Consider the following 12,063-nt stretch of genomic DNA (forward strand, 5'->3'; position numbering starts at 1 on the left):
GCCTCAGATCCTTCATTATGTGATTTCTTCTGCAACTCTATATAAGCATCCTGAAAATACTTTCATTCCCCTGCGCCTATGTTCTCTGTAAAATAGTAGTATTCTGGATTTTAAGTGCTCTCACGCAGGCTCTGAATAATGATCTGCTGATTGCTTAAAAAATAATCACACAATCAAAGGCAAATCTATCAAGTCTCAATTTTATCTTTCTGTCAGTCTCCAACAAAATGAGTTCCCTGTTAATTGATTTGTAATGGAATTCTCCCCAAGCTCCCTTCAGAGGCCAGGGCAAACTGGATGCAGCAGCAGGCTGCTCATTTTAGTGAGTCAAGGCTGCTTCACACCAGGAGCTGAAGGATGTTCACAGTTCTGTCCTCACTGTGAGCTCCTTGCAAGCCTCTTCGGTGCCACTAGCTAATTACAAAGGACTCCATAAATTCTCTAAATCAGTCCAGACTAAGTGCATACTCTGGGATTGCTGTACTCCTATGGGTATGGAAGAAGAAAAAAGGCTGCTAACTTCTGATACTTGTCTGTAGAATCAAAAATACCTCTTGTATGAGGAATATTTATTTATGTATATCCAAGTTTTAACCCCTATAATAATGCAGGCTCATCTGAGTCAGCTGCTAAGATACTTCACTCACCTTTATCTTGGCTGAAAACACAAGGTTCTAGGGGTTTTTAGCTTGATAAAATAGAATTGCTGACTGCTTGGGACGTGGAAGTTATCACCTCTACACCATGTAGAATGTATCAAATAATAAACAAATGGATTCATTGTCTTACATATTTTCTGATACAGGAAATGTGTTATAGCAGATCCTGACTCAAAGCATTGTTTTAATTCAAACTTGGATCATTTCTCTTAAATTACGAGGCTCCTTCTACCAGCCATCCAGTATTCCTGGATGTATCCTATCAAGCCAAGAGCCATGCCCAGACTTAAGGATATAAGGAAAAAAACTGACTTGAAACCTGATGTAATCAGATTGCAGGGGAAAAGGCAGAAGCTGCCTGCCCAATATGGAGAATTCCAGAACCCAAACAGCCCTTTGAGATGTGCAGTTGGCAAAATAATGCCCAAAGACCCTTGAAGTCTGCAGAGTCACCTTTAAAACAAATTCTGGGCGTTGCAGGCACGTGCTGGGCAGGTGATCTGCGGGATCTGTAACTGATGCCCCTTGTTTTATAGGACAGTGAGCATGGATCAAACCTGAGTAGGAAGATGGACAGTCTGGGCAGCAACCATTCCATCCCCAGCATGTCTGTGAGCACAGGCAGCCAGAGCAGCAGTGTGAGCAGCATGCAGGAGGTCCTGGATGAGAGCAGCCCTGAGCTGGTCATGATGCATAGTGACGAGAGCACCATTAATTCCACCTCCTCCGTTGTTCACAAGAAGGTACGTGTGCCCTGGTGCTCTGTGCTGAGAGCAGGAGCTGCTGCTGGGCTTGCCAGAGTCAAATTCTATGGGGTTTTTGTCTTTAAAAGCATCTAAATAACCTCTGTCCATGTTAAGAGGTTGCTACTGAAAGAGTTGTCAGTGCCTAGGCAGGGTCACCCAGACTCCCTGCATGCCCTGCCCTGCATGTGCACCTCTTCCTCTCTGCTTGGGACATCCTTGTTTCCATGGGAATGCCTGTCCTGTGTTCTCTGCTGTGCTGACAAGTGGTCCTAGCAGCCAAGCTAACCCTCTGCCAGGCACAGTGTGAGATTCAAACCTCCCTGCACTTGGATTTTCCTCGTGAGGAGTGGAAGCGTGCAGAACTTTGGACCCTTCCCACGAGGTATGTTTGGAGTTGAGTTCCACTCAATGCTTTCCTGCTCCTTTGCTGCATGCTGTGATCTGATGCCTTTCATTTTCTTAGGGCTGAATATCAAGCTAAGGTTGTCTAGCTGTAAGCCAGCATCTCATCTCCACTGTTTGTCTGACTAATAATAAGTTTTGGCTTGGCCTTAGCAGTGTCATTTGCTAGTGGGCAGCAAAATGTAGGTTGGTTGTGTTGGTTTCATTTGCAAGGAACTTCAAAGTGTACGTTTGCTTTTTGCCAGAGGAGCTAAAAGATTGCAGCAGCATGAAAAGTATGAATTTCTTGTTTGTAAGGTTACAGTAAAGCTTGGTTGTCACTAACTAAATATTTGTAAGCAGTTTTTTCTCCTGAAGTGCAGGGTTTGTGTCACTGAATATTAAGAGGTATTGAAAAATTTTTTCTTCAGCAAAACATGGTCCTACATATTTAAAGATACTGGTAGAGAAGTTGCAAAGGTTTTAGGGGTTTGCCTCTTTCCTAAAGACAGTTGACAGCGTCTTCAGAGAAGATTGTTTATTCAGAAAGGTGAAAACAAGGTGTTAGGTACCAAATGCCAGCCCATGGAACTGTCCTGAATGAATAGCAGCACCACTGATGGATGTTCTGGGTGGTTATGATTGGAGGTCTTTCTTACTTTGTTTTCAAAATGTGTGCTAACTTTAATTTCACACTGTTAAATGGCCATATTTACTTGTGCATTAAAATGGAAGTTTGAGGGACTGATTTACACAGAACTCATAGGTTGTAATGAATGCTCAGAGTCATTACAGTTGATGAAACATGAGGTGCTTCCACCAGACTTAAATGGCATTTGTGGAAGGAGCAGAGTTCCTGCTTGTTTCAAGACTAATTTTATGTTCTGTAATGTTATCATGCACTTTTAAAGTACAAATACAGGATTTCCGATGCTGTGAATTCAGTCCTCTTAGACTTGTGTGTAGCTGTTCAGTTGAGTAGGATGCACAAACAGGACACCACATGGAAGTTTTATCTGATTTGAAAAAAAACAGGGTCTCTTGCACACTTGCAACTGAAGTGTTGTAAAAGAAATCACCTCTAGATCACTTAACACAGGTGTTTTAGGGTAATTTTGAGTGCAGAAAGCCCAGGTCTGCACTGATGGTCTTCATGTTAACAGTTAACGATTGGCTGGGACTGCTGATCCTTGGAGTGGAGTAGATTCCTTCTCCATTGGAAAATGTTCCATTCTGCTGTATATAATTCATAAAGCAGATTTGGACTCTGTGTAGCAGGACATATTTCAGTCTGCAAATACATTGTTTTAATTTAGTACACTATTTTTTTATTCTTTGTTACTTTTGCGAATGCAATTTTAAATGGAAAACTGCTTCATGTGTGTATTGTGTGTATTAATATTGTGTGCAGTGAAGAGACTAAAATTGCACTTCAGGGAGTTCATATCCACACGCATCCCACTTGATTTTCAAGGTGAAGTTCCTTGTCCTGGCAAGATTTCAGTTTGTCTTTGTGCTTTAACTGTGTTTCTGGAAACTGTGATGAAGCTGAGTTTTGGATATCACTCTGGAGCCCCTCACAAACACAATGGAAAGAACCTGGGGTGAGAGCTTAATTGAAGCTCTTGTTTTGCATTTAATCAGCCTTTAAAGGCTAAAAAGAAAATAATGATGAACATAATCAGCACTTTGTGGGTATAGGGTCATGTATGAGATGCTTTTGACATGGGCGAAATCAAAAGTGTTGTGTAAAATTGCAGTATTCCACAAACGTGGAACCCAAATTAACAACCTCCAGATTGTGTAAAGGGTGTCCAAGATGGAAAAATGGCCTGGAGTGTAGGTGTTTTCTATGGCTCAAAGCTCTGAAGTGTCAGAGGTCTTTTGGTGTTTGGGCCAGGGCCCCAGAATGTCATGTGCAAGTAAAATATAGGATGGAGGAGTCTGTGGTTGTGTGAGATGCGATTCTCAGCCTTCAGTGCTTCCAGCTGCTGCCTGGTGTGGAGAGCCAGGCTGGGGTGGCCTTGGCCTGCAGGAAATCTGGAGCAGCCCATTCCCTGTGTGGTGCTTGGCTGGGAGAAGCCTCAGGCATCTCTGTGGAGCACTCCTGGCATCTGTCCCATGACCAGTTACCCTGAGGCACAGGCTTAGGGAAGAGGCTGATGGAGTAAAAGCACTTATAAACAACTCATTTTCTTTCTTTTTCTTAACAGCTGCTAGTTGGCTGTAACTTCCAAAAATGTTTTGTGGTCACAGGGTAAGTGAAATGACCTGTTCTGATCTGGTTAATTTTCACTGGCTATGCTAGTTCGTGGCAGCCAAGGTTCTTGGGGTTTGCCTGCATTTGGGATAAATCCTCTCTGGAAAACAGGCACAGCCTTATCCGGATAACTTCCACAGCACAATAGAGCTCCATGGTTTTAAATTTTTGCTTAGAACAAAGGTGACTCCTACCTGTCAGAACACACCTGTTAGGTTGGAAGAAAAATCACTGAACAGGAATGAAATATTAAGAATAATTATAAGCCATAATTGAATGTGGAGCTTTTTATGTTTTTTAGTTTATAGCTGTGTCCTAAACTCCTGGGAGGAAAAAAATGGCAATAATTTGAGCTACTCAGGCAGGAAGCCCATCCTTGGGATCAAACCCTGCTCCCTCAGGAGGACACCTTAATCAGCAGCATATTCTTTTCAGGAAATTCAGATGCCTGGCTTGGATGAGGAAGTTTTCCTTGCCCTGTTGCAGGTTCCAGGTTGGTGACCTCCTCCGTGTACATCTCAGTATGGTCAGTGTAAGAACTCTGGGTCTCTTCTGAATATAGTTAAATAACTTTGCTACTCCATCCAAGGATCATCTTGCCTATGGATGCACATTCTCACATCCGTCTCCTTTTAGGAGTTGTTCAGCTGCACCGGTTGAGAGCTGAAAAGACAGTTCTGATACAAACCCAATTGTATCTGAGAGCCCCCAAAAATTACAAAATGGGGCAGGGAGTTAAACTCCAAATACATTATGCTTCAAAGACACATAACCCAGATTTTAAAATCAGATAAATATCAGTTTTAATTCGTCTTAAAAATGAAGATAAATGTTTTTGGCTCCCAGAGTAAGACAATAAAATGAGTATAGGCATCAGCTGATGCATCGGAGATGTTTTGTCACCTGCTTTGTTCAGTTGCTAGTAAATGGCAGTGTGAGCATGGATGACTTCCCAGAAATATTATTTTGTTGTCCCCAATGAATTTATTATTTTATTCCCACAAAACTATAATAGTAAGATGTAATCTTTTAATCTAAACAAAAATCAGGACTATATTGGGTTTTTTTCTACTGCAGTACTAACTTTTTGCTGTTTCTTGCTTCAATCTTAAAATCATCAGTGCTTTCTGAAACTTGGGCAGTAAAATGTCAGGGAAATCTTGTGATTAAGATCTAATTTATAACAAAAAGATGAAAAGAGGATGTTTGTAGTTGATCGTCACAAATTCTCGCCCATTGTCTGTAATAATGAAGTACCTTTGCAATAACTGCTACAATCTGAGTGACTGGCCAGATCCGGTAAATGAACCTGTGCACATCTCCTGTTGGTGCTACAATTAATTTCAGCATTTTTGGGGAATTTTGTGAATGGAGAGAGCTCTGGGGTGGCTGCTGCACATGAGTTACAGCCAAGGGAAAACTGAGGGTGTTGTCCTGGGTGTCAGGATTTATGACTCACACATGGAAAAGATGATTTTTATGAGATGTAGAGGATATTGAGGTAATGGCTTGGTTTTGTCTTGCGTGCGCTGGCAGTGATGACCCCTCATGTGCCTTCTGGAATCGTGTCAAGCAAGCTGGGGACAGGAAGCTTTGTCTTGAAAGACTTTTGATGCTTAAACCTCTCTGTCGATCGTTGAGGTACTTAATGCAGTGTATGAAGACAAACAATGCCACACTGTTGTTTTCCTTGCTCTTTAAATTCCTAGAAAGCAGGGATTTGCTGCAATTCCATAGAAGTCCTTACTATGGCTTGGAAATTGCCTTTCCTGTTTCTGTAGGAGACTGGCAGCCCTTCCAGTTAGTGAGTCCTCCTGCATCTGTGAAGGTTTTATATGGTTTTTTAGCAAAAAAACCCAGTGTGAAAGGGAGTGTTCCTCCTGAGGAGAAGGTGTCCCAGCTTGGGGCTGGGCAGAGTTTGGATGGTCAAGGCCTTTTTTCAGTGAGGAGAAGGATGAAAAGACAGTGTGTGGTAGAACTAGGATGGGATTAGGAGCAAAAGCCACTCTGTAGCGGATTTTGAACTTACGGTTTGAGCACAAACTCACTGTGAAGTGCTCAGAGAATACACCAGGAGAAGCCATTTAGATCCAGCTGGAAGCCTCTGGAAGTTCCACCAGCTCTGGTCAGATAATGCTGTGGAAATATTTGAGAGGGGTTTTGTCCTGGCAATGTCCCAGCCAAATCCCTGCCCCCCCCCCTTGTTGTGATCAACCTGAAAACTGTTTATGTGGATGATACAGTCAGAAGAACAAATTATTCCTTTGGTAGGAAGCTGAAGATTGTGGGTTGTTGGCCCTGAAGAGAAGGATTTTAATGAGTGAGTTGTGCATGCCCAAACTGGCATCCTTAACGCAAATATTGCAAAAAAATCACAGAAAACAGGTGGAAAATAAAACATATACAGAAGATACATTACTTTAAAAACAAACCAGGGTTTGAAGTGCAGATTTGGGGCTGAGAGGTACCCTGACCCAAACTTGGTAAGTTTCTGGGGTGCTTTCAGTCAGATTTTACTTACTGAGTACCTTGAGCTGAGGTGCCACTTTTGGGTCTGTTTCCCACGCATCTGAAGCTAAAAGTTGGAAATAAAATTTCCTTATCTGTGCCAACAGTTACGACTGCAGTGTCTCTTAGCGAGTTTTTGGGAGAAGAAGAATTTTATTTTAAAATAAAAGTAGCAAAATTCTGTTTTCTGGGTTTGTAGGGAGATGTTTGTCTTTGCCATCAGTCACCTGATCTGTGGAAGGCTGGTGGAGATGTGGCTACTCTTAGGTTTATTTCTCTCACCAGCTGTCCCTGGGGCAGTGTAACCTGTTAGATTTGGTAACTCTTTGTGCCAAGTTTTGTTTTGTTTTGTTTTTTTTTTTTGTTTTTTTTTTTTGTTTGTTTGGTTTTTTTTTGTTTTTTTTGGTAGTGGGACAGCTTTTCGAAATAAATGTTTTGCCTGTTAAGGTTCTCTGGGCTTAGCTGAGAGTTGGTGGGTGCCTGTCTGCTGCAGAGTACTTTGATCCCAGATTAAGGGGTGCCAAGGACAACCACTGAGTTTTGTGCCCACTTGAAATTGGTCCTTTGGCTTGCTCAATTGCAAAGGAATTTTCCCGTTTCTTTCCCAGCTGAGTTTGAAATGTAGAGTGTGGTTAATTCACATTCCTGAAGGGCAATTCGATTCTGCTCTGAGCTTCTCATGTGCACTGAGGTAACCAGAGATCCCATAAAACAAGGCCGGGGTGACACTCTGTCCTCTGAAAATTCACCTCACAAAGTAAATCACAGATTAATTTTCCAGCATAAAAAGCAATTGCAATTTAAACTTGTTATTTTAGGTGGTGTTTTGGAGCATTCTGAAAAGTCTAAATGCCCATTTTAAAAGTTGGGGTTCTTTTTCAGTGATTCACAGCTTCTCTAGACTTAATACTTCCCATTCCTCCTGCCATACCAGTGTAATGGAGAGAGGGAAGATGATCCAGGGATTTGGGGTATTGCTTAGCAGACCTTGGGAGCCCTTTGCACTCACAGGTGCTACTGCAGGCTGTCTGTGACATGGGGTGACATTTGTCCTGTCCCCACCTTCATTTCATGGCTGTGTACAGGACTGGTGGCTCCTGTGTGCTGTTGTTTCCTCTGTGGTTCAGGTGGGTGAGTCTGGTGTAGATCTTTCCTACAGGGTTTGAGATCCCTCCAGTGAGGCCATGAGTCAGATTAAACTGAGTGATGCTGTTGGACTTTAAATGTTTAATTAGGATTTTCTGGGGATGGTTGTTCTAGAGCCTTAGATGTGCCTTTCTCAGGAAAATGGGCAAATCGAAGAGCCCTGTGTGTCACACCAACGTGCACAAGTTGGAAATCCGAGATCAGCCCAATTTTCAGTGATGTCTCTTGTGGTCTCACTGCCTTCCCTGTCAGACAGCGCCACAAATGCCCAGTGTAAGGATGACCAGTATAAAATGAAACTGCAGCTTTTCACGACACTCCATATTTCTGTGGAGGACTGTCCTTTTTAGCTGTTCTGGCTCATTCTGTGTCCCTTGTGTGGGTGTAGGGGAGCTGGTGCAGACTTGGCTCTTTGGTGGCCTTGGGCACTGTGCAAAGGCAAGGGAAAGGTGAGCATGGAGTGGGAACAGTCAAAAGAAGGATAAGGAAAGGTTTTGGGGTTAAAGCTCTTTTAATCCATGTGGTGTTCAGCTCTTAATATCAGCATTTCTGCACCTAATTGGCTTTTGCTTGAACTCATTCCCAGAATCCTGTTGAAAGGGACTGAATGTGTGTGGGTCCAGGTGAGAAGCAGCTGGAAATTGAGGCCAGCAGAGAGGAAAACACGGTGTCTGTGGGGTGGGAAAGGAGCATGGGGATGACAGCAGTGTCCTGATGGAGACACCATGGTGGCTGGTTTCTCACTGTGGGGCTCTCTGACCTTCCTGGTGTCTGCTGGGGCATGGCAGGGTGGCAGAGCTGCTCCTGCTTATGGGGGCAGCTCTTCCCTTCAAGGGCTTTCTAGGCACTGACAGCCTTTATTTTGCACCCTTGAGAACTGGAAACTTGATTTAATTCAGGAAGAATCTCAGTCTTCGTTAGAGGTTTTAGGAGCTGGAGGTTGAGGATGGGAGTCATGACACTGTGGTGGGTGAAATGTGGCCCTGCAGAGCCAGTGCTGCCGGGCAGGAGCGGGGTGTGCCTGGTGTCCAAAGGCTGCTCCATCCCCAAGGTGTAGCCTGCAGGTGCGCTGACTTTTGGCAGTTGCCATTCCAAGTGGGAAAATCGCGGTGGTGTGGTTTTTTGCTGGCCTTTCTGAGGAGGGTTTCTCCTGGACCTTTGTTCCACTGCAGAATTTGCCCATGCCGTTTGGGAAAGGCACAGCTGGTCCTGGTGAAGCCTTGCCAGGGAGCAGGAGGGAAGCTGCACCGGGAACCATTTCTGCTAAAACCCGGGAGCTGTTGCTTTAACAAGGAAAAAAAAAAAAAAAAAAAAATCCTTTGTGGGCTGTGGAGAGAAAGTGCTAGAACTGTGCAGGATCATGACTGGAAAGCAGGATCCCTGAGTGGTCACGGAGGTTTTCCTGGTCCTCTCCAGCCTGCCGTGGATTTAGCCAGGATGCTCATCCCCCACAGCAGATAGCAAACAAGGGACAAAGAAACCCTATCGAGGACACACCGCTCGGCAAAGGGAATGAGGCAGGATGTTGCTCTGGTGTTAAAAGGGAACAGGATCTCCGTGGCTAGACATGGGAATCACGTTTTCACCAGGATCGCTGGGTTGCAGTGCTTGAACCCGACCTTCCCGAGGACTCCGATCACCCTGCTCCGCTTTCTGCTCCCGGCTCGCTTTTTTCTGGCACATATGTAATACTGGAGGTTTAAAAAAAAAAAAAAAAAAAAAAAAGGGAGATTTAAAAAAAAAAAAAAAAAAAAGGCAGCCCGATCCAGGGATTCGGAGGCATCCCGCTAGCGATCAGCTGACGCGCCGAGCCGAGCTGCAATGTGTTGCTTATTCATTTTGTACGGTGGGAGCTGCCGGGGCTAAGCAGAGAGCTGAACTATGCCTCTCCTACAGCCGCGCTTGTGCAGACAGAGGGGTGAGAGAGAGGCAGCCGCCGCGGGAAGAGCACAGCCGGACTTTCTCCTTGTTTTTATCCATTTCTGCAGGATCATGTATTTATAAGGGATGAGGTGGGCCACAGGGATCGCAGGCCTGAGGTGCGGCCTACCCAGTCAGTGCAGAATCAGGCCCTCCACTACCGGAACCGAGAGCGCTTTGCCACAATCAAATCAGCATCTTTGGTAAGAGCCCCCATCCCACCCCACTCCACAGCCCCTTGCTGCCATTGCCACCCATGCTGTTGGTGCTGTTGGCATAGCAACTGGATATTGCACTGAAAGAGATTTTACCTGTGTGTGTGTGTGTGAGAGAGAGAGAGAAAGAGAGATATGTTAATGTGAAATATGTTTAATTTCTCTGTGCTTTTCCACTGTGAGATAACCCACCTTCCTGTGTGAAGTTAATACCATCTCATTTCCCCCCGCTCCATTTCCCACCTGCCCCTTTTGTTAATATATTTATCTGCATGTGCATAAAGTATGTGTGAGATGTGTGAAAGCTGCTGAAACGCTGTGGAGATGCAGATGGGTTTGGGAACAATAAGATCGCTGCTGCCTGCCCTGAGCTGCTGCCTGTTTTTTTTTTTCTTTTCATTCATTCATTTATTTCAAGCAACTGTACCGTGACTGCATTTTCCAGCCTGATCCTGGAAGGATTGCTGGGCTGTGATAAGGGAGAGAGAGGGAGAGGGCTTACAGCGGGCTGTGGGCTTACAAAGGGGAGGGGGATGGGATGAATCCATCAAGATTTGTACTATTGCAAATGTGATTGCTGAGGATGCCTTTGTAGTAGGGAAAGGGGTGTGTGCCAGAAGAGTTAGTTGTGTGCCACCTCCCCCACCCCGCATCCACCCGGGCTGGGAGCTGCCTTTTCCAGGGAAAGCAGTGAAAAATGGCCCTTCAGAGGTAAAATGAATGTCCTATTAAGTATTTCAGCCCGCTGGTATTAGAGGTCAGATGGACGGGGAGCATTAGAAAGTCCCCATGGTTTGGCCATGGCACTTGCTCAGTGCTATGACATCATCCTGGACCAACCCCGAAATTACACCAGCGAGCCCTCCCCTTCCCGCTTTCTCCTGCCTCCACCATCGGGGTTCTTCTTCCAGACCACCATTTCTGGATCCCCAGAATTGCTTCCCATTCCTGCATGCACAAGACACTGGGGGGGGGAGGGGGTGTGTGTGTGTGTGTGTGTGTGTGTGTGTGTGTGACCACAGCTAAAGGTTGTGAGTGGAGGGAAGCAGCAGCAGCCATGCCAGCAGCCCAAATTTTTCTGTGTGATTGTTGCTGCTGCTGCTAAAATCTAAAATGATGCTGTGGCATCTGCCCAGATGCTTCCTGGGAGTATCTGAATCTCATCTTCTGCAGGTGTATTTCTGGGTGCCCATACCCTGAGTGCTCCCTAGGCTGGTGTCCCCTGTTCCCCACCAGTTTCAAGAGTGACCTAGAAATGTGTGTTAGAGGACTTCATGCAGCACACCTGACAGGGGCAGGATCCCTGCTCTCCTGGAGACCCTCTGCCCTGGGAATTTCTCCTTTTGGAGTGGGTTTGTTTGTACCCAGTGTAGTGCCAGCTCTTCTACTGCCTGCACTGAGCAAATAAAAGTAGGACCCAGTTAGGTTGGCTGGAGGGAAGAAATGATGAATGACTCATGTATCATACTCCAGACATACAATTTCATTGATAAATTGATATGTGTGATGAATATATTCATGTTCTTTTAGTCCCTGAGCAAAGCTGCTGTACCTTGTGTCCTGCCTTCAGCAGCAGAGCCCATAACTCCTGCCTTCCTTTGAAAGGTCACCCCTGGGCTACTTGGGTGGCTTGAAGGGATTGCACAGCCCCTTTGGGAGCTAATGGAAGTATGGGCTGTGAGGTATTCCCATATCCCTGAGCTCTGGGGAAGACAGCTGATATCCCAAGGTCACTCCTAAATTCCACGGCAGCCTTTGCGGGGCTGGGATTGTGTCTGCCTTAATTCCTTGCTCACTTGGATTTGCGGAATCTCTTTGCTGCAGTGACCAAGTGATGATAAAGATAAAATTAATTTTGAGTGGGGAAGATGGAAAGCTTTTTGGAGAACTTCCTTTTTTGGGGGGAGGTTCTGTGGAATATGCTCTGTTGTCCCTATCATACACACATATCCTCTTCCCAGTGTAGAGGGAAGTTCCCAACACACCACCTGAGCACTCTAGGAGGTGTTGGTGTGTCCTTACTTCTGAGGTTATGTGGTGAGGCAGAAGTGTCCCTGTGTTTGCCACAGAAATATTTCTGTGATGAGCTTTCCCGTTAATAATCTTCCATTCCTGCCTCTTCATGTTCCAAAATGGAAATCTAGGGGGAAAAAATAAAAGTTTAAACTCCATTGCACAGAATCTGGGTGTCAGTGCTTGTGTTGGAGCACTTTTTATCACTGTCACCC

General features: G+C 45.0%; 1 protein-coding gene across 5 annotated transcripts in view; it reads left to right on the forward strand.

Annotated features, from left to right (window-relative positions):
- Nucleotides 1–12,063, forward strand: part of TAOK3 (TAO kinase 3) — a 74,917-nt gene that overhangs the window by 49,331 nt on the left and 13,523 nt on the right. For 3 of the 5 annotated variants that reach the window (XM_042031088.1, XM_042031089.1, XM_042031090.1), the window contains 4 exons: nt 1,196–1,402; nt 4,000–4,043; nt 4,482–4,539; nt 9,689–9,823. In XM_042031088.1, coding sequence (XP_041887022.1) covers nt 1,196–1,402; nt 4,000–4,043; nt 4,482–4,539; nt 9,689–9,823 — 444 coding nt within the window. The remainder of the gene's footprint in view (nt 1–1,195; nt 1,403–3,999; nt 4,044–4,481; nt 4,540–9,688; nt 9,824–12,063) is intronic. The other 2 variants (XM_042031091.1, XM_042031093.1) reach the window with 2 other exon arrangements.

The sequence above is a fragment of the Corvus kubaryi genome, unplaced genomic scaffold, assembly GCF_017639235.1.
Source record: "Corvus kubaryi isolate FWS band 111438036 unplaced genomic scaffold, C.kubaryi_AGA036_p1.0 37337, whole genome shotgun sequence".
Classification (NCBI taxonomy): domain Eukaryota; kingdom Metazoa; phylum Chordata; class Aves; order Passeriformes; family Corvidae; genus Corvus; species Corvus kubaryi.